The 26,457-nt window shown below is 43.5% G+C and overlaps 1 protein-coding gene across 2 annotated transcripts in view; it reads right to left on the reverse strand.

The window, feature by feature from the left end:
• The window catches only part of LOC137326362 (rho GTPase-activating protein 11A-like), an 86,119-nt gene that overhangs the window by 4,173 nt on the left and 55,489 nt on the right, over positions 1-26,457 (reverse strand). Inside the window, exons 8-12 of one of the 2 annotated variants that reach the window (XM_067991368.1) lie at positions 21,866-21,962; positions 17,577-17,674; positions 14,621-14,750; positions 11,018-11,123; positions 3,422-3,569 (exon numbers count right to left, since the gene is read on the reverse strand). In XM_067991368.1, coding sequence (XP_067847469.1) covers positions 3,422-3,569; positions 11,018-11,123; positions 14,621-14,750; positions 17,577-17,674; positions 21,866-21,962 — 579 coding nt within the window. Of the gene's footprint in view, positions 1-3,421; positions 3,570-11,017; positions 11,124-14,620; positions 14,784-17,576; positions 17,675-21,865; positions 21,963-26,457 lie in introns of both variants that reach the window. The other variant, XM_067991367.1, reaches the window with a different exon arrangement.

Raw genomic sequence — 26,457 nt, forward strand, 5'->3', positions numbered from 1 at the left:
ATCTGTGTCGATGATCTGGCATGTCTTGCAGAGGTTGCCATGGCAGGGTTGTGTGGTGTCGTGGACGCTGTTCTCCTGAAAGCTGGGTAATTTGCTGCGAACGATCGTCTGTTTGAGGTTGGGTGGCTGTTTGAAGGCGAGTAGTGGAGGAGTGGGGATGGCCTTAGCGAGGTGTTCGTCGTCATCGATGACATGTTGAAGGCTGCGGAGAACATGGCGTAGCTTCTCCGCTCCGGGGAAGTACTGGACGACGAAGGGTACTCTGTTGGTTGCGTCCCGTGTTTGTCTTCTGAGGAGGTCTATGCGATTTTTCGCTGTGGCCCGTCGGAACTGTCGATCGACGAGTCGAGCGTCATATCCCGTTCTTACGAGGGCGTCTTTCAGCGTCTGTAGGTGTCCATCGCGTTCCTCCTCGTCTGAGCAGATCCTGTGTATTCGCAGGGCCTGTCCATAGGGTATGGCCTCTTTGACGTGGTTAGGGTGGAAGCTGGAAAAGTGGAGCATCGTGAGGTTGTCTGTGGGCTTGCGGTAGAGTGAGGTGCTGAGGTGCCCGTCGTTGATGGAGATTCGTGTGTCCAAGAAAGAAACCGATTCTGAGGAGTAGTCCATGATGAGTTTGATGGTGGGATGGAACTTGTTGATGTTATCGTATAGTTTCTCCAGTGATTCTTCGCCGTGGGTCCATAGGAAGAAAATGTCGTCGATGTATATGGTGTATAGCGTTGGTTGGAGGTCCTGTGCAGTGAAGAAGTCGTGCTCGAACTTGTGCATGAAAATGTTGGCGTATTGGGGTGCGAATTTGGTCCCCATGGCTGTTCCGTGTGTTTAGGTAAAGAACTGGTTATCGAAGGTGAAGACATTGTGATCCAGGATGAAGCGGATGAGTTGTAGGATGGCGTCTGGAGATTGGCTGTTGTTGGTGTTGAGTACTGAGGCTGTTGCAGCGATGCCGTCATCGTGGGGGATACTGGTGTAGAGTGCAGAGATGTCCATCGTGGTGAGAAGTGTTCCTGGTTCAACTGGTCCGTGGGTGCTGAGTTTTTGTAGGAAGTCTGTAGTGTCCCGACAGAAGCTGGGGGTTCCCTGTACGATGGGTTTCAGGATGCCCTCGACGTATCCAGAGAGGTTCTCACACAGGGTTCCGTTGCCTGATACGATAGGACGTCCGGGTGTGTTGGCTTTGTGTATCTTTGGGAGGCAGTAGAAGTCTCCCACGCGGGGAGTACGTGGGATGAGAGCGCGTAGGATGCTTTGAAGGTCTGGGTCGACGGTCTTGATCAGTTTGTTGAGCTGGTGGGTGTGTTCTTTGGTCGGATCTGCGTGTAACCGTCTGTAGTGTTCCTGGTTGTCCAGTTGTCGGTAATCTTCTTTGCAATAGTCCGTTCTGTTCTGTATGACGATGGCTCCTCCTTTGTCCGCTGGTTTGATGACGATGTTGCAGAAATTGATAGCCAAGTTCCGCACCCATGAGGATGGCCTCAACCGGGGTCTTGGGTTCATGTCACGCTACATGTAACCCCACCAGCGGGGAAAAAAAGTTATCTGTTTTTAATACAACTGGTCATTCTCTCTCTTTCTCTTCCTTTCGGATGTTTCTCTCTCTCTCTCTCTGTCTTTGGTTCTGGCCGTTTGTATATTCAGTAGTCTTGTATCTAATGTCTCTCTGTCTGAACACTATTCAATTCCTTTGATTGCCTTGATAACGGGCAGTTGGAAAGATTATCTGTAATCACCAGGCATTGCTCTCTGACTATATATGCGCTAACTTTCAAGGAATCCCACACACACCTGACGAAGGAGAAAGCCTCCGAAAGCTTGTGATTTTCAAATAAAACTGTTGGGCTATAACCTGGTGTTGTAAGATTCCTTACATTTGTACAATCTTTTGGTACAGAGGATGTATACTCCTCAGATGATTTAATCTTAATTCCAAAATTGAAGGCAGGTAGTTCTTTGTTAGATTTCTTTTCTCTTTTACATTTTTCGTGAAACTATTGTGTGCATCAAAATGGCAGGTAACAGTACTGATAAACTGTAATGTTTTTTTCCATTTTTGACACCCAGGGAGTAATTTTAAACCCCAAGGATGGGTGGGAAGGTAAAAATTGTAAAAATGTAAAATCTGACCTCAACCCGCCCATTGCCGGTTTTAACGGAGGCCGGTCAGGTGAACAATCTGCTCTCAGGAGGCGGGTCGGTCAGTAAAATCTTTTAAGGAGGCTGTCTGCTTACATTTTAATAGCTTTTTTATTTTTAACTCCTGGGGGCCGGATTCCTGGGCCTTCTGATTCCTGCCAGGTAAGAGGAGGTGAGAAGGCCCGGATCAACAGGTAAGTGCCTTTATTGCACTGCTTGTGGGCCAGAAGGAGCAGGAATGTTTCCTCCAGGCCCAAGTTTACCTGCCCCAATCTGACACAACCGATCGGCTGACCCACCCACACCCCACACCAATGACCGGCCTCAAACACCACACCTCCACCACCCCCCATATCCCACTTACCTGGCATCCACTTCCCAGCTGCTTTCCCATCCAAACAGGCAGCCAGCCTGTCAATCTGGCTGCCTGTCGGGCGGGAAACCTGTTGAAAATATTTTTAAAATGCCCTGACGTCAAAATCATCACGACCCATACTTCCAGGTTTCCCGTTCTGAAATCCTCCCCCTGCCACCCCGGCTCTCTTCATGGCCCCGAGTAAATATCGGGGCCCCAGTGTCAGCATTAAGCACTTCCAGATCATTAGTCTGCCACACGTGGAGTAAAGTTTCCTCTATCTGTCCTAACCTCGACAGTGTACCACATCAATATGAATTTTTCCAGCTTCTCTGACCAAGTGGCAACTGAGTGCAAACTATGGAAACCTGTGGACAATTTTGTGTTCCAAACCCATACCTACTGGGAACTGGGTTGAAATTCCCAAACTCATTTCACATAGGATCCTTGTAGAAGACACCTCCATCTAATCAGTCTGGCTGAATTTGAATCCATCCCAATGATGAAAGGACAGATATTCTTAGCAACAGCACCATTCAGTGCTCCATTGTAGTATTCAACATTTCACAGCTGATACTGGGCAGAGTGTTCAGCATCAATCCAAACTTTCTTCATTATCCTTCAGTTACCACAGAATGAAGAGAATGAGAAATACTCCATTATCTCACTCCTGCAAAGAGGCTGAAGACATTGCAAATCTTTTGACAATAAAAGGTCCAACTCAAGGAGCAACAAATTTTCAACTAGGGATAAATGAACTGTGCAAAAATGCAGCACCTGGGGCTTTATACAATAAAGAGAGTACTTGTAGCATCACCTACCTACAATCTCATGATATTTTTATTTGTGTACTCAGCACATGACTTTCCTAGAACCTAGTGTGTGGAGGGTGAATGATGAAAATAAATGGTCAACTTTATTAACATTTACCCTTTGCATCTTTGTGCCTTACAACTGGGTTAAATGGAAGGTCTTCTGCTGAGAACCAATTGTAGCTGTGAACATCACGCTGATTTGCAAGTCGCCAGCCAATGTTTTCTGATCCATTTGGAGCTGGGCCTCCGGAAGACAATGTATTCTGTGCAAAAGCAAAACATGTGTATAATAAAGATTTAATTTGAAACAATGCATTATATACAACACACGGTTAAAACTACTGACTTGTGCACCAGCATAACTGATGTGTAATTTACATAAAAATAGTTACTGTTTCGTACTAGGATACAATGCAAATTTTGTGAAATTGAAAAGGACACTATGGGCCAGATTTTGCTGAAAAATAATGGCGTCTGAACGACGCACACTGTTATTAATGCGCAAATCGGCCGGCAACGCACAGTAGGCTCATGACTAAGGTCAGAGCATGTGGAGTTAGGGGACAAGTAGCAGAATGGATAGCAAGCTGGCTACAAAACAGAAATCAGAGAGTAGGGGTTAAAGGTAGTTACTCAGACTGGCAAAAGGTGGGTAGTGGTGTTCCACAAGGATCGGTGCTGGGACCATTGTTGTTCACTATTTACATAAACAATTTGGACTCGGGAATCGGAAGTACAATTTCAAAATTTGAGGACAACACCAAATTGGGGGGTATAGTTAATACTAAGGAGGAATTCGACAAAATAGAGGAAGACATTAATAAACTTGCAGAATGGGCGTGTAATTGGCAAATGAATTTTAATATAGATAAGTGTGAGGTGGTACATTTTGGTACGAAGAATAAGGAGGCCACATACTCTTTAGAAAATAAGAGTCTAAATGGGGTAGAGGAGCAGAGGGATCTGGGGATACAGATACACAAATCAGTAAAGGTAGTGTCGCAGGTTAATAAGGCCATAAAAAAAGCAAACCAACCTCCAGGGTTCATTTCTAGGGGCATAGAATTGAAAAGCAGAGAAGTTATGTTAAACTTGTATAAAACCTTGGTTAGACAACACTTGGAGTACTGTGAACAGTTCTGGTCTCCATATTATAAAAAGGATATAGAAGCATGGAGAAGGTGCAAAAAAGATTTACTAGGATGATACCAGAATTGAGAGATACCAGAATATGTTTCAGGAAAGACTGAACAGGCTGGGGCTCTTTAGAAAAGAGAAGACTGAGGGGTGACCTGATAGAGGTCTTTAAGATTATGAAAGGGTTTGATAGGGTAGATATAGAGAAGATGTTTCCAATTGTGGGGGAGACCAGAACTAGGGGCCATAAATATAAGATAGTCATTAATAAATCCAATAGGGATTCAGGGAAAACTTCTTTACCCAGAGAGTGGTTAGAATGTGGAACTCGCGACCACAAGGAGTAGTTGAGGCGACTAGCATAGATGCATTTAAAGGGAAGCTAGATAAACACATGAGGGAGAAAGGAATAGAAGGATATGTTGATAGGGGTTAGATGAAGTAGGGAGGAGGAGGCTCATGTGGAGCATAAACACCAGCATGGACCTGTTGGGCCAAATGGCCTGTTTCTGTGCTGTACATTCTATGTAGCTTGTAGTAAAGAACAGACACCCCGTGAATTGAAAATCACCACAAGTTGCTGGCCAATTTGCGCTGTTCCACCATTAGCTTCACGAAAATGACATCTCACACTTAACCTGTGATTTTCATGAAGTTGCTGCATTTGCTCATTAATTGCCCATTAAACTTGCCACAGAAAGTTAAGCCTAGTAATTAACAGCTAAGTACTCTTTTAACGACATGATAATTTTTAATGTCTGCCAATGAACCTCTCTGGCCCTGAAAGTGTGGAATCTCATTCCTTCAGGTTGTGAATTGTTTTAGATTTTAAAAAAGTCAACTTTTAAACTTTAAATTTTTTCCCCCTTACTTTTCCTTTCTGTCTCTTTTTTTTCTCTCTCTCTCGTAATCCAATCTTTCTTTCCCTCTCTGTACCTGATTTGACATTGAATTCACCCACTCTAATTCATTCTCCTTCTCAGTCCTTCCTCTGTTTATTTTTCAATCCTTTAATCTCATTGGTTAAGGAGATACCCTGTTTGTCCCGTTGTTCGTCAAGGTCCCAGATGCTCCGTTGCCCTCGCTGCACCGTTATCAGCTCGCACTTCCAGCAACTTTGTGGGCAATTTTTAAAAAAAAACCTAAACATGCAATTGTAAGTCTAACTAACAAGGCTTGCCGTAAGACTCCAACAAAATCTGGCCCCAATATATGTATAATTTATCTGATCCCTTGGTACTTCAATCTTTGTGTATTCTAAAAATTACCACCTTGCAATATGTATATTTGGAAATATGCCTATTTTTCATCAACCTTGGACTTCAGCATCAACAAAACCAAGTGGCTGATTAAAAGGAACAAAAGCAAATATCAATTGCATTTTAAAAATATAAAAGATGCAAGGACCATTAGCATTTTGATAGCAATTTTTTTGAATAGCAACGATAATCTGGAAATTTAAGATGCCTCAAAATCCCTAGCTACTTCTGCTCAATTACACTGACAGCTGGTAGAATCTTCACACTAACCAAGTTGATCTTAAACACTGGCAACCTCCCCACTGCCCCCCCGCCCCCCCCCCCCCCCCACCCAGCATTGTGCAGACAACAGAGCCAGATACAGGGTGTGCTTTTACTATATCATAAAACACATTTTCCTCAAACCAAAACTTTCACAGAAGAAACAATATTACAGAAACACAAAAACAGTCTTGCAACAGCATTTCCCTCAGAAATAAAATTCTGGGATCTATTACCCATTCAAGGTAATATCAGACATCTACTGTAATGTACTTCTGATATCAAATACCTATTGCAGGTCACCCAATTGTGGGGTAAATTTTAACATCCAGCCCGGAAGGGAGCAAGGGGGCGGGTGCAAAACCCGGAAGGTAAGTAGGCGGGTCACGATCTGCAATCGCAACCTTAATGAGGCCCATCAATTGCACTTCTGGTTTCGCACCTGGCAGCCAGCCTGATTGACAGGCGGCTGGCTGTCAGCCAGGAAGGCCTGCTGCAGCAGGCCGCAGGCGGGGATCAAAGGGAGGGAGGGATCATAGGCTGGGGGGGCCGAGAAGACGATCGGAGGTCGCTGGAGGTGGGGTGAAAGGTCGGAAGTAGGTGGGGAGGGGGAAGGCCGATCACAGGGGTCCTGTCAGCCAGGTGAGCTTGTTGGGCCTGAATGAAGTACTCCTGCTCCTCCGGGCCCACAAGCAGTGCAATAAAGGCACTCACCTCATGGATCTGGCCCTTCCCGCCTGCTTTCACCTGACGTGAATCGGAAGTGATGGGAAACCCGAACAGGTAAGTTTAAATTCATTTTATTATTCCAATACACAGAATATTAAGTAACTCAAGTATCTCAATGAGGTATATTGTCCTTTTAAGTATCGGCCCGCCGGCCTTAAGTGGGGGCAGGATTTCCTGTGTCTGCTCTCCACACACAGACAAATCTGCCTGGGTTAAACCCAGAAGCAGGCATGTTGGAGCCGGGATGCGGTTCCGCTCTGAAAATGGAGTATTTTTACTCCCAACCCGACCCCAACCCACCCGTTCTTGGGGGTTAAAATTTACCTCATGATGCCTGCAAGCCTAATTTAGTGTAGAGTATTTCCAACCAGATCATGAGTCCCAGACATACCCACTTCAATTGAGCAATCAGTTTTCAGTCAGGAACATAGATCTCAATATTAAAGCAAACATAAGAACATAAGAAATAGGAGCAGGAGTAGGTCATACGGCCTCTCGAGCCTACTCCACCATTCAATCAGATCATGGTTGATCTTCGACTTCAACTCCACTTTCCCGCCTGATCCCCATATCCCTTGATTCCCCTAGAGTCTAAAAATCGATCCATCTCAGCCTCCAATATATTCAATGACTCAGCATCCACAGCCCTCTGGGGTAGAGAATTCCAACGATTCACAACCCTCTACGTGAAGAAATTCCTCCTCACCTCAGTCTTGAATGGCCGATCCCTTATTCTGCGATTATGCTCCCTAGTTCTAGATTCCATAGCCAGGGGAAACAATCTCTCAGCGGTCTACCCTGTCAAACCCCATCATAATCTTATATGTTTCAATGAGATCCCTCTCATTCTTCTAAGCTCCAGAGAGTATAGGCACATTCTACTCCATCTCTCTTCATAGGACAACCCTCTCAGCCCAGGAATTAATCTAGTGAATTTTTGTTGCACCGCCTCTAAGGCATTAGATAAGGAGACCAAAACCAAAGCATTATACCAAGAAAATTTGGGTGCAAGGACAACACAAATTGCACCTTTTGCAACAAGCAACACTATAAATTAGCAGGATACTACTTTTTAAACTTGGACAGACTTTCATTTTACTTTATGAGGGATAGTGAAAAGAGCATTTTGGCACCAATAACAGAACAGGCTCCAATCAGGCTTCTCATTTAACCCAAGACAATATTCAGCGGTGTGTTTTTTTCAATGGTGTGTATATATATTTACAGGCATAGTCTTCAAATAATGGTAACAGTAACCTAAGTTATTATTAGAAGAATATGCACTCCACCCTCATGCAGGTTATGGTGTCTGCTTTTTAAAAAGAGATTTTTAAGTAGGATCCAAATAACGCTTTCTTCCCAAGGCAGCCATCTTTAACTTGTTTGACTACACTAGTTATTTTCTATATGGTTCAGCAATAAGACTGCTAAAAACTCCACTCCCCTATGATAGGAACAGATAAAAATCTTTTGTGTATACTCAATGCACAGAGTGGAGAGAAGGGGGAAAAAAGAGCAGGGGTAGAGGGAGACTGCAAGGAGCTAGTTCCATTGGGTTGCCCACGAATGTGGTCCTTTTGAAGTTAGTGCCTATTTGGTGAAATGGCGCTTCAATAATTCCAGGCGCTCTAACTAAAACATGTGGATGAAATGGAGACAGTTTGGCAGAAAGTAATAATTGGCCAATAGCAAGTACAGTGGATACCAAGAACAGGCATACAATGCTGGAAAAAAAAACTACTGGCATGTCAATTAGCACTTGAAACTGGACATGGACAGCAAACTAGAAAAATGAAAAGTGCTGCATGGAATGGTGGGTCATGTGGGAAAAACCAGACATAAGGCCCCGATATTAGGGGGCGGGGGGGCGATTGGGGACATGGAAGTGGGGACGCCACTCAAAGCACTCCCACATCTCACCCATTGTCCCCCTCTCAACCAGTACCCGCAATGCTGCCTCCTCTCCAGGTGGCCGAGTCTGCCCCTGCACAGGTGCAGGTGGAGCAGTCTTTGGAGGGGCCCTCATGGGCACCAAAACCCAGAGGGTGTGGGCCCAAAGCATCTAATCGGTCAGGGTATGAACAAGAGCAACCTGCCTCTGCCGCAGCCATAGGGGATGCACCACGTAGAAGTAGTCGGAAGCGAAAGGCGAAGGTTTTGTAAGCACGAAGGATATGCACAAGGGTGTTTGACAGTTGGTCATGTTTTTTATTTATAGTTGCTTTTTGGTAAACTCACATTAAATATTATTATTGTCACCACTACTGCCATATCTTGGCCATTCTGGACTGGCTTCTGTAATAAGGCCCTTTCATGAGGTTCACCATGAACACCGACACTTGATGCCACTCATTGGGTCACTCTACAGTGGGTGTATGTGTAGTTGCAGGACTGTTTTGTGCAGGGAGGGGTGGGAGGGGGGTGGTGCTGGTGTGGGCACTGCTCTATCCAGATGGTGTGAGGACTGGATTCTTCACACTGTCTGATGTTAGGAGAACCGTTCACATATCAGTGACTCCCTGGCCTCGCAAGCAACCGGGTAAGCCGCTGCTCTGCCCATGGGTTGCTCCTGCTCCTGCTTCTCCTCCTCAATGTGGGTGGCAGATGTGGATGGGGCCTCCTCAAGTGGCACCCCTCTCTGTTGTGCCATGTTGTGCAGGGCACAACACACAACTATAATGCGTCCCGCTCTGTCTGGTGCGTATTGAAGCTCTCCCCCAGAACGATCAAGGCACCTGAAGCACATCTTGAGCAGTCCTATAGCATGCTCAATTATCAACCTGGTGGTGATATGTCTGTCATTGTATCGATGCTGTTGCTCAGTGATGGGGTTCCTCAGAGGTGTCATCAGCCACATGTGCAGGGGGTATCCACTGTCCCTGAGGCGCCAGCCCTTAAGGGTGTTCGGTGCATGGAAGAGGGGTGGGATGTGGGATTCCCGGAGGATGAAGGAATCGTGGCAGCTGCCTGGGAATCTGGCGCACACGTGAAGGAACCTTTTGCGGTGATCACAATCGAGCTGAGTGTTGTTGGAGTGATAGACCTTCCTGTTGATGAACAGTCCTGGCTCGTGTGGAGGTGCTCGTATTGGTATATGGGTGCAAACGATTACACCTTGCACCCGTGGGAAGCCAGCCACAGCATGGAATCCCACTGCCCTCTCCGTCAGGCTGAGGTCATCCATGGGGAAGTTGACATACTGCGAGGCCCAGTGAAACAAGCAGTCGGTGACCTGCCTTATGCACTTGTGTGCAGACGACTGAGAGATGTCCCTGGTGGCACCCTGGAATGATCCGGAGGCGAAGAAGTTGAGGGCAGTGGTGACTTTGACAGCGACAGGTAAAGAGATGCTGCTCAGCGCAGCTGGGAGCAGCTTGGCATGGAGGAGGCTGCAGATGTCTGCGACTACCTGGCGGCTGACTCTGAGCCTCCGTATGCACTGCTCTTCAGAGAAGTCCAGGAAGCTGAGCCTCGGTCTGTAGACCCTGTGGTGAGGGTAGTGCCACCTGTGACATCGCGCTCTCTGTTGTTGCCCTCTGTGCTCTTGTGCAGGTGCTTGTGGCGCAGCACTGTGTTGTGGAGCTCCACGTGGCGGAGGTGGACGCTGTGCCTGGCGAGGTAGGTGATGTTGCTCGTCCTCTGATGTGGTGGTGAATGCAGCCATGGCGCCCCCCCATCCTAACGGTGTGAGTTTGAGGGGGTCCTCAAAAGTAGTTAAATATATTTGAACGGCAGAGTTTTGGGTGGAAAGTAAGAATTTTGAATGAAAACACAAAGATGTTGCAGCCAAAACTTTGTCTGAAGTGACAGAGTGCCCTGCTGCAATAAATGACGTTTTCTCCCTACCTGTCAAATAAGCATTTGCACCTCCCACTGGCTGCTGGCTGAAACACGTCTGTTGCAACAGGGAGTGTTTCCCACAGCAAGGGAAACATCCTGAGGATGCTTCAAAATCGCACGGCTGCCAAAATGTGGTGTCAATCAAGTATTTCAACTAGCTGACAAACAATGCAAAGTATCATCTGCTGGCTTTAATTGCCCGTGGGACTCCCGCATTCGGGAGGCGCTTGTGCACCCAGACGCGTCACTGGGGAACCTGGAAGTCGTCGGGTTGGAACCGGGCTCCGAACCCGCTCGGGATTTCAGCGATTTTTGGAGCCCCCCCCCCTCACCCGAAAATCGAGCCCCAAAAGTTCAAGGTATACCATTGTCAGGATTTTGTGTGTTTGCTACCCAAGTTTGCTTCTTATGGTACTTGTGAATTGAGCAGACATATACACATATAAATAGGTTACAAATTTTAAATGGTTAACACATCAACTTACTGGGTCTCTGGTTTTTCCAAGGCTAAACCTTGAACGTAAGGACTTGCGGACCATTTCTTTTCGATTAAGCTTGGGAGAAAAGCAACCAGGTTTTCCAGACTCCACCCTACAAGACAAATAAATCCTAAATGTTTCAAATGTTCATGGAATTTTGATGTATGTTGGGAAATAATGGGCCAAAAATCGCTCCTGAAATAATGGAGGAGCTCAATAGCGCTCTCAGCTTTTAGTAGTGAATTGAAGGATCAAGTTCCCGCGTTTGCACATGTGCAGTAAAACGCGGAAATCTTGAACTTGCTCCTAGTGGTTCGCCGGCGGTATGACAGCTTTGAATTAAAGGGACATCACATGCTGCAATCAGAGAAATCATTGAAAAAGTGCCAATTAGCTTATCTGCCCAGCTGGAAATTAACTAATTATAACACCAAACAGGTACGCTTAAAAATACCAGGTCTAAACTAAGTTTCAAAAGTCTTAAATTTTAGTTGTTTGGCAGTCACTAACTTTTAAAAATGTGGAGTCTCATATTGGTCCTTGTTTTCCAACAACGTTCACCTGAGGAAGGAGGAAGCCTCCGAAAGCTTGTGAATTTAAAATAAAATTGCTGGACTATAACTTGGTGTTGTAAAATTGTTTACAATTGTCAACCCCAGTCCATCACCGGCATCTCCACATCTTGTTTTACTAGTTCTTGGTCATTAAAAAAAAAATTTTAAATTAAAAAATTTAAATTTTTTTTTACTTTTCCCTTCTGTCGCTTTAATTTAATTCAATTATTTCTTTGGCTTTTTACAAAAAAAATTTAAATTTTTATTCTTTATCAAATTTTGTGGGTGTGTCTTCTCCTCACAGACGTTTCCAGCCGCGCGGCAACTCACGCTGCACAGAGGCTGGGTCGATAGCGCACATTTTGTTTAAAATTCAAATTCAAGCAATTGGACGTCACAGAGCCCACAGTGAGTATTTTTGTTAATTAAATTCGCAGGAGCTATGGTGAGCGTTGCCTCGCCGCTCTGCGCGATTTGTGGCCCAATGATTCTAGTCTTTTAACCTATTGGCAACAGCATTTTGTTTTCTCTTTCCTTGCCAACTTTTTCCTCTCCTTGCAAAGAATCTAACCACTTTCTGGAGCCAGTACCGTACTATTTGCTGATGGGGAGCATCAGCCAAACTTGACCCTGTCTTTACATGATATCCACACATGCACGCTTCCAGCAAGATTTGCTGGATGGCAATTAGAACCAGAAACACTGGATGATTTCTATCCCCCATCTCCAACCCAGGGCGTTGAGTGCAATTGGAGTGGCCCCATTACTGACTGGCTGAAATTAGCTCACAAACCTGGAACCTTCCTGGTTTGTATGGCTAAACTGCTTGCTCATTAGCTAAAGATTTTATTAGGGAAAAGCAATCTTTGAATGCATCCAATAAGACAAAACAAAATCCTTCAAGGTGCAAATACTAATGTGCAACATATTTACAGACTAAGCGTGTCATAGTTAAATTAATAAAAAAAAGAACACGTTGACATCTCAAAAAGATCTAACTGTACTGGAGATAATCTTGCAAGAGCTCAATTATAGTTGTATCAAAACAAACGCAGTGCTAGTTTTCACTAGCTAAATAATTAACACACCTGAGGCAATTTCCAAACTACAATACAAAACAAGAAACAGTAAAAGCATCCACAGCCATTTAAAAAAAATCAGAACATTAGATTATAATTTGAATAAATGCAAGGGATCTATTAACAATTGCACAACAACTTGCCTTTAATGTTAAAAAAAAGTCCCAAGGCACTTCACTGGTAGGCGTAAGGAAAACAGACACTGAACTGGGAAAGGAGAGAATAGGGGAGGTGACCATTAGCTCGGTCAAAGAGATGGGGTTTTGAGAAGGCTTTAAAAAGAAAGTGAGGTGGAGAGGTTTAGGGAGCGAATTCCAGAGAGTAGGAACCAGGTAACTTGAAGGCTCTGGTGGGGCAAAAGAAGTGTAGCAGCACAAAAGTCAGAGGAATTGAGCATTCAAGGAAGGGGTGTGGGGCGAGGGGACAAAAAGAGAATATAGGACTGGAGAAGATTGCAGAGATAGGGTTAAGATGTATCTTAGAGGTATTGGGGGATGGGGAGCCAATGTAGGTCATGAAGACAAAGCTTATGGGCAAATAGGACTTAATGTAGGAGGAGATACATGCAACAGAGCTTTGAACAAGTTGGAGGTTATGGAGGGTGAAGGATGGGCAGTCAGAAAGGATACCATTGTAGTGGGCAAGTGTGGAGGTGATGGAGGCACGTGTGTCTTAGCAGCGAAACAGTTGAGGTAGAGGTGGAGGCGTACAACATTAGAGGTGGAAGTAAGCCGGGGGGTGGGGGGCTGAACATTGTCTGAGGGTCAAACAGGACATCAAGGTTGTGAATGGTCTAGTTCAGTCTAAAACAATGGCCAGGAAAGAGGATGGAATTTACCTTGAGCTTGCTGTCGTCACTTATAAAAACTTATTTTTATAAGTGACGGCAACATCAGGGGAGCAAGGGAGAGTCAGGAAGCAGGTACGGGTACATAAGACTAGTCAAAAGGTAGCAGTGCTGCATGGGAGGCCTGGAAGCAGTTTTGGAGGCCAGGGGAAAGACAACAGCTTGGCACACTGGGAAATGTGTACAGTGCGGAATACCTGGAAGTGGAAATGGAGACTGGAGCAGAATCAACAATAAAATTAAAACCTAAAAATAAAAATGTTAAAACTGTAAAAAAATTTTAAATGGTTCACTGTAATTGAGGTCATTAGAATTTATAATAGGAAAGGTTGATAGGAAGTGCACAGAGACCAAAATTTAACATAAATAGGTATAGATAGATACAAACATATGGTGTTGTACATAGGCTTATTTTAGCATATTGGTAACAATAAACTATAGAAAAATTTCACTTAAGTCAGTGAATTCTAACGTTATGCAATTACATTTCTTACGCTAGTTATCACCTGAAATTGATCTTCACTTTGGTGTTAGACATGACCGAAAGGAAGGAGAAAATTTATAATTGTACTGCTGCCTATTTTTCGCAGTTTAAGTGGATACTCGGAGAGAATCGTGGGCCCAGAGCCCACAATTTTAAATTAGTGGATAGAAAATCGGGGCCGCAGTCACGCAATTTCCCAAGCAGCGCTTCCGGCAAGTGTAACTCTGCACTGGGAGTGACCGATTGGGGCATCAGTGCAAATATGACTACTTCATACCTACCAATATGGACTTACTAAAATTCTAGCAGCAACATTGATTATATAATGTGTGTATATGTACCTACTTACTGTGAAAGCATATACCTAACAGAAAGCTACAGAATTTGTGCTCTATTCGTTTTTTTCCTATTTGTTAATTTTAAATCAAATTTACTTATTGGTGCACATATTTTAGGAGTAAACCAGTTATGCACTGATCTGTTTTTTTTGTTGAACTGGCTAAATTACAAACTTTGAAAAATAAAAATCACATTGGTGGTTACTCATTCCTTAAGTCAAATATGTACAAAATAAAGCCATTAATAGATTAACTAAACCTCAAGAGTATTAACTTATTGAGGCAAATACAAGTATTTGACAAATACCTCTCTACTCTTTGGTTTTCTAGTCTTTTACTTTTCCGCCGATTTGCTGATGCAGTTGACTGAAACGTAACACTTCCAGCAGAGAGGGACAGAGGACCCTGCAAGGACTCCAGTGACACTTGAGGACTACCTTCAGCAAAAGTACATTGTGTCTTGTAACAAACTAAGCAAAAAAACACGTTATCACAAATTCATTTTAATTCAATCTATAATTTCTTCAAAAGCTTTATTAAGCTCATTAGGACAGAAAGATTTGGGGTTCAAGTTTCACAAGACCTTGAAAGCAGCAGCTCAAGTAGACAAGACCATAACAAAAGCTTACAGAATACTGGGCATCACGGCTAGAGGTACAGAATATAAAAATTGACATGCAACAGTGAATCTATTTAAAGCATAGTAAGTATAGAGTTGGAATACTGTGTATAGCTTTGGGCTCCACGCTACTGGACGGTTGAGGCGATAGAGAAGATACAGCACAGATTCACTAGGATGTTGCCTGAGGAAATACAAATACGAAGTCAATGTAAAATTGGGGCTGTTTTCATTAGAATGGAGATCACAGGGTGATTTGATAGATGTGTTTAAAATTACGAAGAGCTTGGACAGGGTGGATAGAAGCAGACTATTTCCAATGATTGAGGGGGCTAGAACAAGGGGACATAGATACAAGATTAACTGTAAGAGATTTAGGACAGAGCAGGAAAAATGTATTTAACAAAGGGTTGTGAGGCTGTGGAATTCACTATTGGAGTTAGTGATTGAAGCAGAGGCCATGTCAAGTTTTAATAGGTTAGATAGGTGGTTGAAGGAAAAGGGAATACAGGGCTATGGAAATAGGGCCGACACATGGGACTACTGTTCACGTAAAGGATAAATACCAACACAGATTGGTTGGACAAAATGGTCTGTTTCTGTGTTGCAATTTCTAGGTATTTCTATGTAACACGCAATTTTGCTTTTTTGAGAAGCTTTTTCTGAATCTAAAACAACTATAGTGCCACATAATCACACAAGTACAAGCTTAACTGTGGTAACAGAAATTCTATAATTTAGCCATTGACTCTAGTCAGAGAATAAAATGTATCTATAAGCTTGTCTCTGCTCTAATACTGTACTATCCAAAATCTTCTGCTTGTACAAATATCAACTTTAATTACCGACAATACAACCAAGATTTTCCGTCCCCTTCCCACCTTCACCATCATTTTGCACTGGAAATGGGAAGAACAGATGTAGGTGGTCACCTATGTAGCTTTCAATAAATCTCTCTTCAAAAATAACCCAATGTCTAATCATGGGAAGTCAGATTTTAATTTAAAGCAGATGTGGTGTAATTTATAATTCCCCGCTTATAGGTTGCCAGGAGAGAGAGTGGTCAAAATGTACTGATTGCATATTCAAAAACAATAAACAGTTTCTTCACTATATGACAATTTTCCACATATATTAAACACTGCATCACTGTAGATGATGGTTAAACTTGTACGGTTTACCTCTAATGTAATCTACTCCTATGCTGCTCTCCCTTTCCCCATGAAAAATCCAGATTAAGTTTTTGAACACCAAAAAGGCTTTCTATCTTGTGGGAGATATTTAAAATTTAATACAATTTCTCTCCGGTAGTCCCTGCAAGCAACAGTTCCTGCAGACCATCACATTAGCCCAGTGGTTTAAAAAGGCCCTAAACTGAGAAAACTTTCTTCGAGCTTGGGAATGAAACTCATGATGTAGACAGCATAACCATTTTTGTCAGTCTCTGCAGCTTCCTCCTGCTGTTGGAGAGCATGCCCTAATCCGTTGGACGGCAGACTTCTTTCTGGGACCCTGCTAGAATTTCTCAATTGTTCAGAGCATGAGCAAGAGCCACTGTCTTTTTTTTTGATGAGGGACAGGTTAGACGCTGGCACTGTTGGTTGCCTCCTTTATCTGGATTACCTTTTGTCAGAGAAAGGTTTCTGTATTGGAGAGCTGAAATAGTGGGTCTTAGGGAGAGTGGAAATTTCACTAAATTTTAAATTAAAATTTGCACTGTGCAAATCAATTCTGAAAATGTAAGCCGTGTGAACATAGGCAAGCTTGTTTACACACTTTTAATCAAAAACAAAACACCAAAACTAAAATCTTTGCAGTTTTAAGAACTATTCAGTCAGTCCTTAGGGCATAAGGTGAAAGTTTTCTCAAACTAGCAATAGTACTGAAAGCTTACATAGAGTGGAAGACAATGCACACCTGTCGTCTGTGATGGGGAGAAGAAAAGAGAAAGAACAAGGAAAATTGATAGTCTGCCTCCAATTGAAGTTGAATCAGATCAGTAAATTTTTTTTTATTTGTTCATGGGATGTGGGCGTCGCTGGCGAGGCCAGCATTTATTGCCCATCCCTACTTGAGTGCTTTTTTAATAGTGTTACAAGTGACTTTCCCTCAAAGATGTCATGGAAATTTCTATTTGTACATGGAGGATGAACAAATGAGGAACAACAACTTGCATTTATTTAGCGTCTTCAACGTAGTAAAACATTCCAAGGCGCTTCACCGGGGCGTTAGCAGACAAAATATGACACGGAGTCACATAAGGAGATGTTAGGACAGGTGACTAAAAGCTTGGTCAAAGAGTTAGATTTCAAGGAGGGTCTTAAAGGAGGAGAGGTAGAGAGGTGGAGAGGTTTAGGGAGGGAATTGCAGAGCTCAAAGCCTAGACAGCTGAAGGTACGGCCGCCAATGGTGGGGCGAAGGAAATCAGGGATGCACAAGGGGGCGGAATTGTTGGGGAATTATAATATTTCCTACAAATCAGAGGTTTTTGTTTTTTGAAAAAAAAAAGACACACTAAGTTGTTCATATTGCAGTACTCTCCCCTACGTTTGCTTTCTTTTTTAATGAAAAGTAAGACTTTACACCAAGTGATAAGTGCAGAAGCACATATTTTATAAATGAGAGTTGAAGGCTCTATTCATACCATCAGCCTTCTTGACTCCATCTGATGAAGGTGTAGAATTCTGGCTGAGAAAACCACTGGGTAACAATTCCAAAGCTATGTTGTGTCGGAGAGATCGCCTGTGAAGATTAATATATTTTTCAATTTCTGTGCATTTCAAAAGGTCTCTTCAATTTCCAAAGACCAAAACAAAATTGTCCACCCGTGACCTAAACTGACAATTAACAAACAACAAATAATAAAACTGCCAGTGTAGTTTATGTCATGTTACATGCAAAATTGGTTTCCATATCCTACAGACATAAAGGGTCCGATTTTCAAATCAAATTGTGGGTGCGTTGGGGGCTGCGAAAATCCCGAGCCGGCCCCAACCCGCCGACTTCCGGGATTCCCAGATGCGCCTGTGTGCGCGTGCGCTTCCGAATGCGGAAGTCCCGCTGACAAATGTACTCATTGAGGTACGTAAGGTACTTTATTTCTGACATAGTAGATAGTTAAAATGATTTTAAACCAGGCGTGAAGGGCCGGATCAGGCAAAAATAAACAAAATAAATTAAATAAAAAACCATTGCACAAAGTTAAAAAACAAAATAAACCTACCTTTCCACCGATGTCATCTACACCCCTCTGCTCCGATGTCCCCCTCAGCCCCCAATCTCCCCCTCCCCCGATCTCCCCCTCTCCCCTCCCCGATCTTCAACACCCTCCACGCGCTGTTCTAGCGCCGGATGACGTCTCTCTCTCTCTTTCTCTCCCGCCCCCGCTCGGCGTTGCAGCTTCTGTCGGCAGCCAGCCTGTCAATCAAGCTGGCTGCCGGGCACAAAACCCAGAAACAACTTTAATCACCATCAATTACATCGTGATCGCATCGGAAAAGGTAAGATTTTTTTTACTCGTGTTTGCTACTGAGTTACCAAGAGTTACTAGTTTAGTAGTAGCAGTCAATCTTTAATAGTTGTAATTCAACAGTGCGTAGGGCTACTCTCATGATGCAGGATACGATTTTACCTGGCAGATTTCACAAGATTTTGAAAAGGTCAAAATAATGTATTAATATTGCATTCAAATACTTTTCAGTCAAAATTTACATGCTTGAGGTTCTTATTTCAATAAGACATGGATAAAGTTTAAAAAAATACACACATTTCAAAAGAAATAAAACTACACTTCTCTAACGCAAGAAAGAATTTGCATTTACATAGCAACTTATTGCATCATCGATATCTAAAACGATTTACAGCTAGTTTACTTTTGGACAGTAGTTGCTATTGTTAGGTAGACAAAAAAATGAAGATGATTGCAAAAGTCTTCAATAAAAGCTTTCCAAGAATGCTTAATTTCAGACCAAGTCTGAGTAGTTTGAGTGGCTTCAAATTGAGCAGAGATTCTCAACTGAGTAACAAACTTCCTTTTTACCCTTTTTCAGAAAGCAAAATGTGGCTTCTGTTTAAATCAAAAAGTAGGCTGATTTTAATTAAATGCATACGGATCAAAGCATAGAATTCAAATGTTACAAACTATTTCACATCAAGCCATTCTATAGAATTCCTGACGGGAGCATAAAAATTTCCACAAATTGGAGACAGCAGTATGGGACAGAAATCATGCAGAGCGGCAAGGCAACGCTCACTGCAGCTCCTGCAAATTAAATTAATGAATATACTTACAGTGGGCCCTGTGGCGTCGAACTGTGTGATTTTGAACTTTAAAAAAATTGTACACTACCAACCCCGTGTGAGTTGATGCTCATGGAACAGTCTGTGAGAGTAGAAGACCCGCCCACAAACAGGCAAGCAGACTTCATTCATTTAAAGTTAGTATTCTGCATGTCATTGTAAATAAAAATTTTACATTTTTTTAATAAAAAGGCAAAGAAATAATTGATTTAAATTAAAAGAGACAGAAAAGGGAAAAGTAAAAAAAAATTAAATTTTTTTAATTTGATTTTTTTTTAATGACCAAAAACTATTAAAATAGGGTATAATATAAGATTGCACATTTTTAATAGTTAATTTTTAGTTGTTTGGCAGTCATTAAGACTAACCTCACTTTTAAAACTTAGTTTAGGCCTGGTATTTTTAAGCGTACCTGTTTGGTGGCGTAATTAGTTACTTTCCAACTGGGCAGATAAGCAAGTTGCCACTTTATCAGTGATTTTTCTGATTGCGATGGCCCTTTAATTCGAAGCTATCAAATCGAAGGCGAACCAATAGGAACAAGTTCACGATTTTCACGTTTTAGTGCACATGTGCAAACGTGGGAACTTGCTCCTTCCTCCTAAAAACGGAGAGCGCTATTGAGCTCCTCTGTTATTTCGGGAGCAATTTCTGGCCCTGTATTTAAAAATGCTGACCACTTGTGTAAACATCTGCTTTTAATGCCTATTACCCATTTTTGTTCAGATTGAATTGCTGCTTGATTAAATAGACCATGAAACAGCCAATTTGCAAATCTTTATATCTGCAGTTAGTAGAAATTCTTATCCAAACTTTCTTGGCAAACACATTCTTAATTTATCTAAAATATATACTGTAACATTTACTGTTAATACTTCAAAGCTTGTCTGAGCTTCTGTTGGTATGACTGCCAGAGCTCAGGTCTTATGAGTGTGGCACCAAGGAGCCCTAGTAAAATTGAAGTCAATGGGAATCAGGGGGAAAACTCTCCAGTGGCTGGAGTCATACCTAGCACAAAGGAAGATGGTAGTGGTTGTTGGAGGTCAATCATCTCAGCCCCAGGACATTGCTGCAGGAGTTCCTCAGGGCAGTGTCCTAGGCCTAACCATCTTCAGCTGCTTCATCAATGATCTTCCCTCCATCATAAGGTCAGAAATGGGGATGTTCGCTGATGATTGCACAGTGTTCAGTTCCATTCGCAACCCCTCAGGTAATGAAGCCCGTGCCCGCATGCAGCAAGACCTGGACAACATCCAGGCTGATAAGTGGCAAGTAACATTCGCGCCAGACAAGTGCCAGGCAATGACCATCTCCAACAAGAGAGAGTTTAACCACCTCCCCTTAACATTCAACGGCATTACCATTGCCGAATTCCCCATCATCAACATCCTGGGGGTCACCATTGACCAGAAACTTAACTGGGCCAGCCACATAAATACTGTGGCTACAAGAGCAGGTCAGAGGCTGGGTATTCTGTGGCGAGTGACTCACCTCCTGACTCCCCGAAGCCTTTCCACCATCTACAAGGCACAAGTCAGGAGTGCGATGGAATACTCTCCACTTGCCTGGATAAGTGCAGCTCCAACAACACTCAAGAAGCTCGACACCATCCAGGACAAAGCAGCCCACTAGATTGGCACCCCATCCACCACCCTAAACATTCACTCCCTCCCCTCCCCCCCCCCCGGCGCACTGTGGCTGCAGCGTGTACCATCCACAGGATGCACTGCAGCAACTTGCCAAGACTTCTTCGACAGCACCTCCCAAACCCGCGACCTCTATCACCTAGAAGGACAAGGGCAGCAGGCATATGAGAACAACACCACCTGCACGTTCACCTCCAAGTCACACACCATCCCAACTTGGAAATATATTGCGGTTCCTTCATCGTCGCTGGGTCAAAATCCTGGAACTCCCTACCTAACAGCACTGTGGGAGAACCTTCACCACACGGACTGCAGCGGTTCAAGAAGGTGGCTCACCACCATCTTCTCAAGGGCAATTAGGGATGGGCAATAAATGTTGGCCTTGTCAGCGACGTCCACATCCCATGAACGAATAAAAAAAGGTGTACATTCAAAGTGCACCAAATGATGCAAATTATTTTCTAATTAATTGTACTTGGTACATACCTTAGCAACAAATGGTAGTAGTTTGTAATATTTGAGGTCTATGATTTGATCAGTATACATTAGAGATGACATGTATATTGTGATTTAGCAGGAGCCACGTTTTGTTTTCTGAAACGATTATTAAGAGCATGTGCTTCTCAGTTGAGCTCTGCTCAATCTAAAGCTGAGGTAAATAGGCTACTCAGATTTGATCTGAATTCACAATGGACCAAAATAACCTTTGACAACAAGATCCACATTTTTGGCATTTTAATCTTAAACATCTATTATTTGAACTCCCTGATTAGGCAATACTTGAACATTTTTGAAACACACTACAAAGTCAATGGTTCTAAATTACAAAAACCAAGTAGTCATTCCTACAGCTCCCAATATTTATGGATTTTAACAAGAAATGACTATTTTGCCCAGTTTCCAATCCTTAATTCTTATAGTATGAAAAAACCTCGATTCAGAATCTTTCCACCTGAAATCAGCAAGGATGTTCAATTGAAAAATGTACCGTTTTTTGTTTGAAAATCCAAGGCTTTGTGAAGAATCTACTTGTATCTTCCGTTTCCATGTCGGAGTCATAATTATTGGAGTTCCCGAAGATGTTCCTAATCAAAAAATAAGGATATTGTTGCATATATGATACTCACAAACATTAAACGCTTAAAATTTCTCTAGAAGTTTTGTTGCTGTATTCCATCTCTTTTCCTAGATTATGTATGGCACAAAGAAAAAGTTTGATATGTTGTCCCATATATTTAACGGTTATGGAAAATCTAGTATGGAGTAGTTTATCCAAAGTACTAACATTTTACATTGAAAAAATGTTCACTACAATATTTGGTTAGATCTTGTCTTGAACGGAGACCGGCCAAGTTAGGTGTCCCCTCAATTCTGGGACACTCCACGATGGGAAGGCATCCAGAAGACTCCATTTAATATAACATGGACCTGCCACTTTGTTCTTTGCCTGACCCTATAGTACAATGCAACTGCTCTAGGACACTACTCATTATTGAATTCACAGGTTGCCCCAGCAGTGAGGAGGCTCCCAAACCTAATAGGTTTCCATTCAGGCAATAGTTACTTTTTAAAAAATAATAAAAGGGTTGGGGAAGGAGGAACAAAGTATATTGAACAAAAAAGTATCCCATCCAGACTTTCCTTCCCATTTAATATTTCAGATACGCCATCTGTAATGCTCTTGGGTTTTTACCGTAGACATTGGCCTTGGGTTCAGTGTCACCAACCATTCCCACAAACAGAATTCGTAGTCCCTTCAAACTAGAATGTGCCTTTAACTGCTCAATATGTGTGCACGATTTTAGAGAGACCCACGGGTCAAACAGAGAATTCCTGTCACGGTAGTTCAACTTACTGGATACAGTACTACTGCCACAAGATATCCTTAACTTTAGTATGCAGAAGTATAAACAACATCAGGCCATGGCTTAGGCTATAAACCACAAGACAGATTTATTGAACATTTAAGTGGTAGAAGAACTGTACTCAGTATAAACAATACATTTACAATAATTACAAACTTCACTATTCTCCTCAAACTGTCAAAAACAATAAAGACACTTCCATGCTAACCCTCGACGTAAAAACAACTCATGGAACACAGCTGTTTACTTTTTACATGGCTATCCTCTATCACAGAGCCTCTTTTTGGCCTCAATGCCCTAACTACCTTTCAGATTCCCTGCTGTATACGTGACCCAAGATTTGGCTCCAAATTCCTTTGATGATAGACCACAATAAAAAGATATTAAAATATATTTCTCATGACTACATTTAGCCGGTCAGCCACTCACAGGCTTCTAGACTCCAAGGATGTTTGCTCAAGACTTGCAATTGTATGCCTTTTCTTATTCCAGATAGCTATCAGGGACACTGCTGGAACAGAAGACACTAATTAACATATTAAATCACCTTTTGTCCCACGGGAACAACCTATTTTTGTCTTTGGCATATCAGATTTTAAATGTATACTCTCTGGAATTGTGCCTTGCTAGTCACTGTACACATGGAGTTAAAATTAAGTACTGTAATGTTGATTCATCAAGCTGCAATCTCAGATGAAAATGAAACTTTTTGCCAAATTATCAAAAATCATTGCCTTATTGCTAGTAATATTGAATTATAATTCATTGCGTACCTTTGGAAGATGCATCACTTTGGCTTCTAAACTAGATACCATCACAGTATTGTTAATAAGATTTCAACAAAGTAAATATTTAAAACATATGCCATTATATGGCATAAAATGACAACCAAGTCAGTCTACAGGTCTACTAGTAATTCATATCGCAGAGTTGAGTCTTTCAGATTAGACGTTAAATCGAGGCCCCATATGCCCTCTCAGGTGGATGTTAAAGATCCCTGTTTGAAGAAGAGCAGGGGAATTCTCCCAGTGTCCGGGCCAACATTTATCCCTCAATCAACACATAAAACAGATGATTCGGTCATTTATTGCATATTTTGTGGGAGCTTGCTGTGCACAAATTGGCTGCCGCGTTTCCTACATTACAACAGTGACTACACTTCAAAAGTACTTCATTGGCTGTAAAGTACTTTGGGATGCCCTGAGGTCATGAAAAGCACTATATAAATGCAGTCTTTCTTTTTTAATCATAATTCAAACTTTCATATTTTCTTTGCGTACGAATTTATCAGCATCCAAGTACACATGCAAGAAATTCCAACTGTCAGTAAGATATAACTAGAAACAGTGTACAAACATGCACAGCTTAGAAAACAGATTCTTCATTTGTTCAACTTCTGCTTGCAAATGAGTTGAGGGGAGAAAAGAGAAAAAAACACCAATGACGCATAAACCCACTGAGTTTCAATATCCACATCCAAAACTTTCATTTATACAGCATATTTAATGTTGAAAAATAGCCATGGTGCTTCAGAGGTGTAAGGAAAAAATTAATGCCGAGCCAAAGAGATATTAGGAGGGGTGACCAAAAGCATGGTTGAAGGGATAGGTTTAAAGAAAGGTCTCAAAGGAGGAGAGATGAAGAGGCAAGGGAGATAAGGGAGGGAATTCCAGAGCATGAGACCTAGGTGATCAAAGGCATGGCTGTCAATGGTGGGGTGAAAGGAGGGTTTGAAGAAAGGGATTGCACAGCTGGAGGAGTTATACCTCATCCAAGACTGATGTCAAAGCAGTTTGACCACATAGGGCCCGATTTTACCAGGGGTGCGGGTTCCCGGCGGGTAGGCCTGCGGGCGCGTTCATAACGCGCCCGGTGAAATTAGTGGGTTGCCCGCGCGATTGCAGCAGGCAACACACTAATTGGAGCCACTTACCTGCTCCTCCGGGTTCTGCGCTGCTGATCTGCGCGTCGGGCGGGCTGCGCATGCGCAGTAAGCTCTGTCAGCTGGAGGCGCTCTATTTAAAGGGGCAGTCCTCCACTGACAGATGCTGCAACAAACAGTAAAAATGACAGCATGGAGCAGCCCAGGGGGAAGGCTGCTCCCAGTTTAATGATGCCTCACCCCAGGTATCATTAGATGGGGTGAGGAGGAGGGGGAGGACAGAGATCTTCCCCCCAGCGGCCGGGAGGAAGCGGCCTGCCTCTGCCACCAAGAAGGCCTGGCCCGAGGTGGCAGAGGGGGTCAGCTGCGCCACCAACATATTTCCACCTGCATACAGTGCAGGAGGCGCACCAATGACCTCAGTAGGTCAGCCACAGTGAGAACACGTAGTCTTTCCCCTACACTCCGCCTGCCACAACACTGCCCCCACCCCACATCTCCTTCGGCACTGCCAACACTACTCTGTCACATCACCCCTCATACCCACTCAAACCTCATCCTCATCTTACCTGCACCTACTCACCTCGCCAGTACTCACCCCGCCATTACCACGCAACCCAATCCTCATACAATCTCATGGCTCTATCCCATACTCACCCTCTCGTGCATCTCTCTCACGGCCAGCCTCACTCAACCTGCCACCACCTGTGCTGCAGCCACAGGGCATGCATCACATATGTGCAGTAGGCAGCATAAGGTAAACGTGCCGTGAGCATGAAGGGGATGTACAAGGGTGTTTGAGGGTTTGTCATGGTTCGTACTTCTATTGAATTAAAGAACAACTCACATCACACATTATATTGGCTCCACTAGTGCCATGTCTTCGCGAATCCTGTCCGGTTTGTGCGATAATGCCCGCTCCTGGGTATCCCTATGAGGACCCACCACTGATGCCACCCAGTGTGTCACTGCAGAGTGGGTGTAGGTGTATTTGCAGGGCTCATCTGCGCAGACGACTGAGAGACACCGGGGATGTCCACGGTTGCAGCCTGGAAGGCTGTGGAGGTGCCCTCACGGGCAACGAAACACAGGGGGCGTCGGCCCAAAGCATCTACCAGGTCAGGGCATGAACAGGAGCAACCTGCCACCACCTCTGCTGGAGCCACAGGGGTAGCACCACGTAGGGGTACCAGGAAACGAAAACCCAAAGTTCCTTGAGCACACAGGGATTGCACCAGGGTGTTTGTCTATTTGATATCTTTTTATTTCCAGTCTTTGAATGGCAACACGAAATAAAGTCACTTTTTCTCACCAATGCTGCCACCTTTTGTCCATAATTCTGCGGCTTGTGCAATATGTCCCTTCCGTGCGCCTCATCATCACGACGAACACCCCGTCCCACCCATTGGACATAATACAGTGGGTGCAGGTGTACAGGCACCACTCTTCTGTGGAGGGAGCCTGTATGGACCCTCGTCTGCGCACGTTATGACATGTGAACGCCTCACACAGTGTGATGTTAGGAGAACCGTTGGCATATGAGTGCCTCCCCGGCCTGACGAGCACACAGGTGAGCCGGTGTTCGGGCCATGGGTCGTTCCTCCTCCTCTCGCTCGTACTCCTCCTCTTCCTCCTCCTCATCGTCGTCCTCAATGTGGGTGGCAGGTGTGCATGGGGCCTCCTCCAGCGGCACCCCTCTCTGTAGTGCCATGTTGTGCAGGGCACAGCAGACAACTATAATTCGTCCCACTCGGAGTGGCGTGTATTGGAGCGCTCCCCCGGAACGATCAAGGCACCTGAAGCGGATCTTGAGCAGCCCTATGGCCTGCTCAA

Source organism: Heptranchias perlo, chromosome 10 (assembly GCF_035084215.1).
Source record: "Heptranchias perlo isolate sHepPer1 chromosome 10, sHepPer1.hap1, whole genome shotgun sequence".
In the NCBI taxonomy this organism is placed as follows: domain Eukaryota; kingdom Metazoa; phylum Chordata; class Chondrichthyes; order Hexanchiformes; family Hexanchidae; genus Heptranchias; species Heptranchias perlo.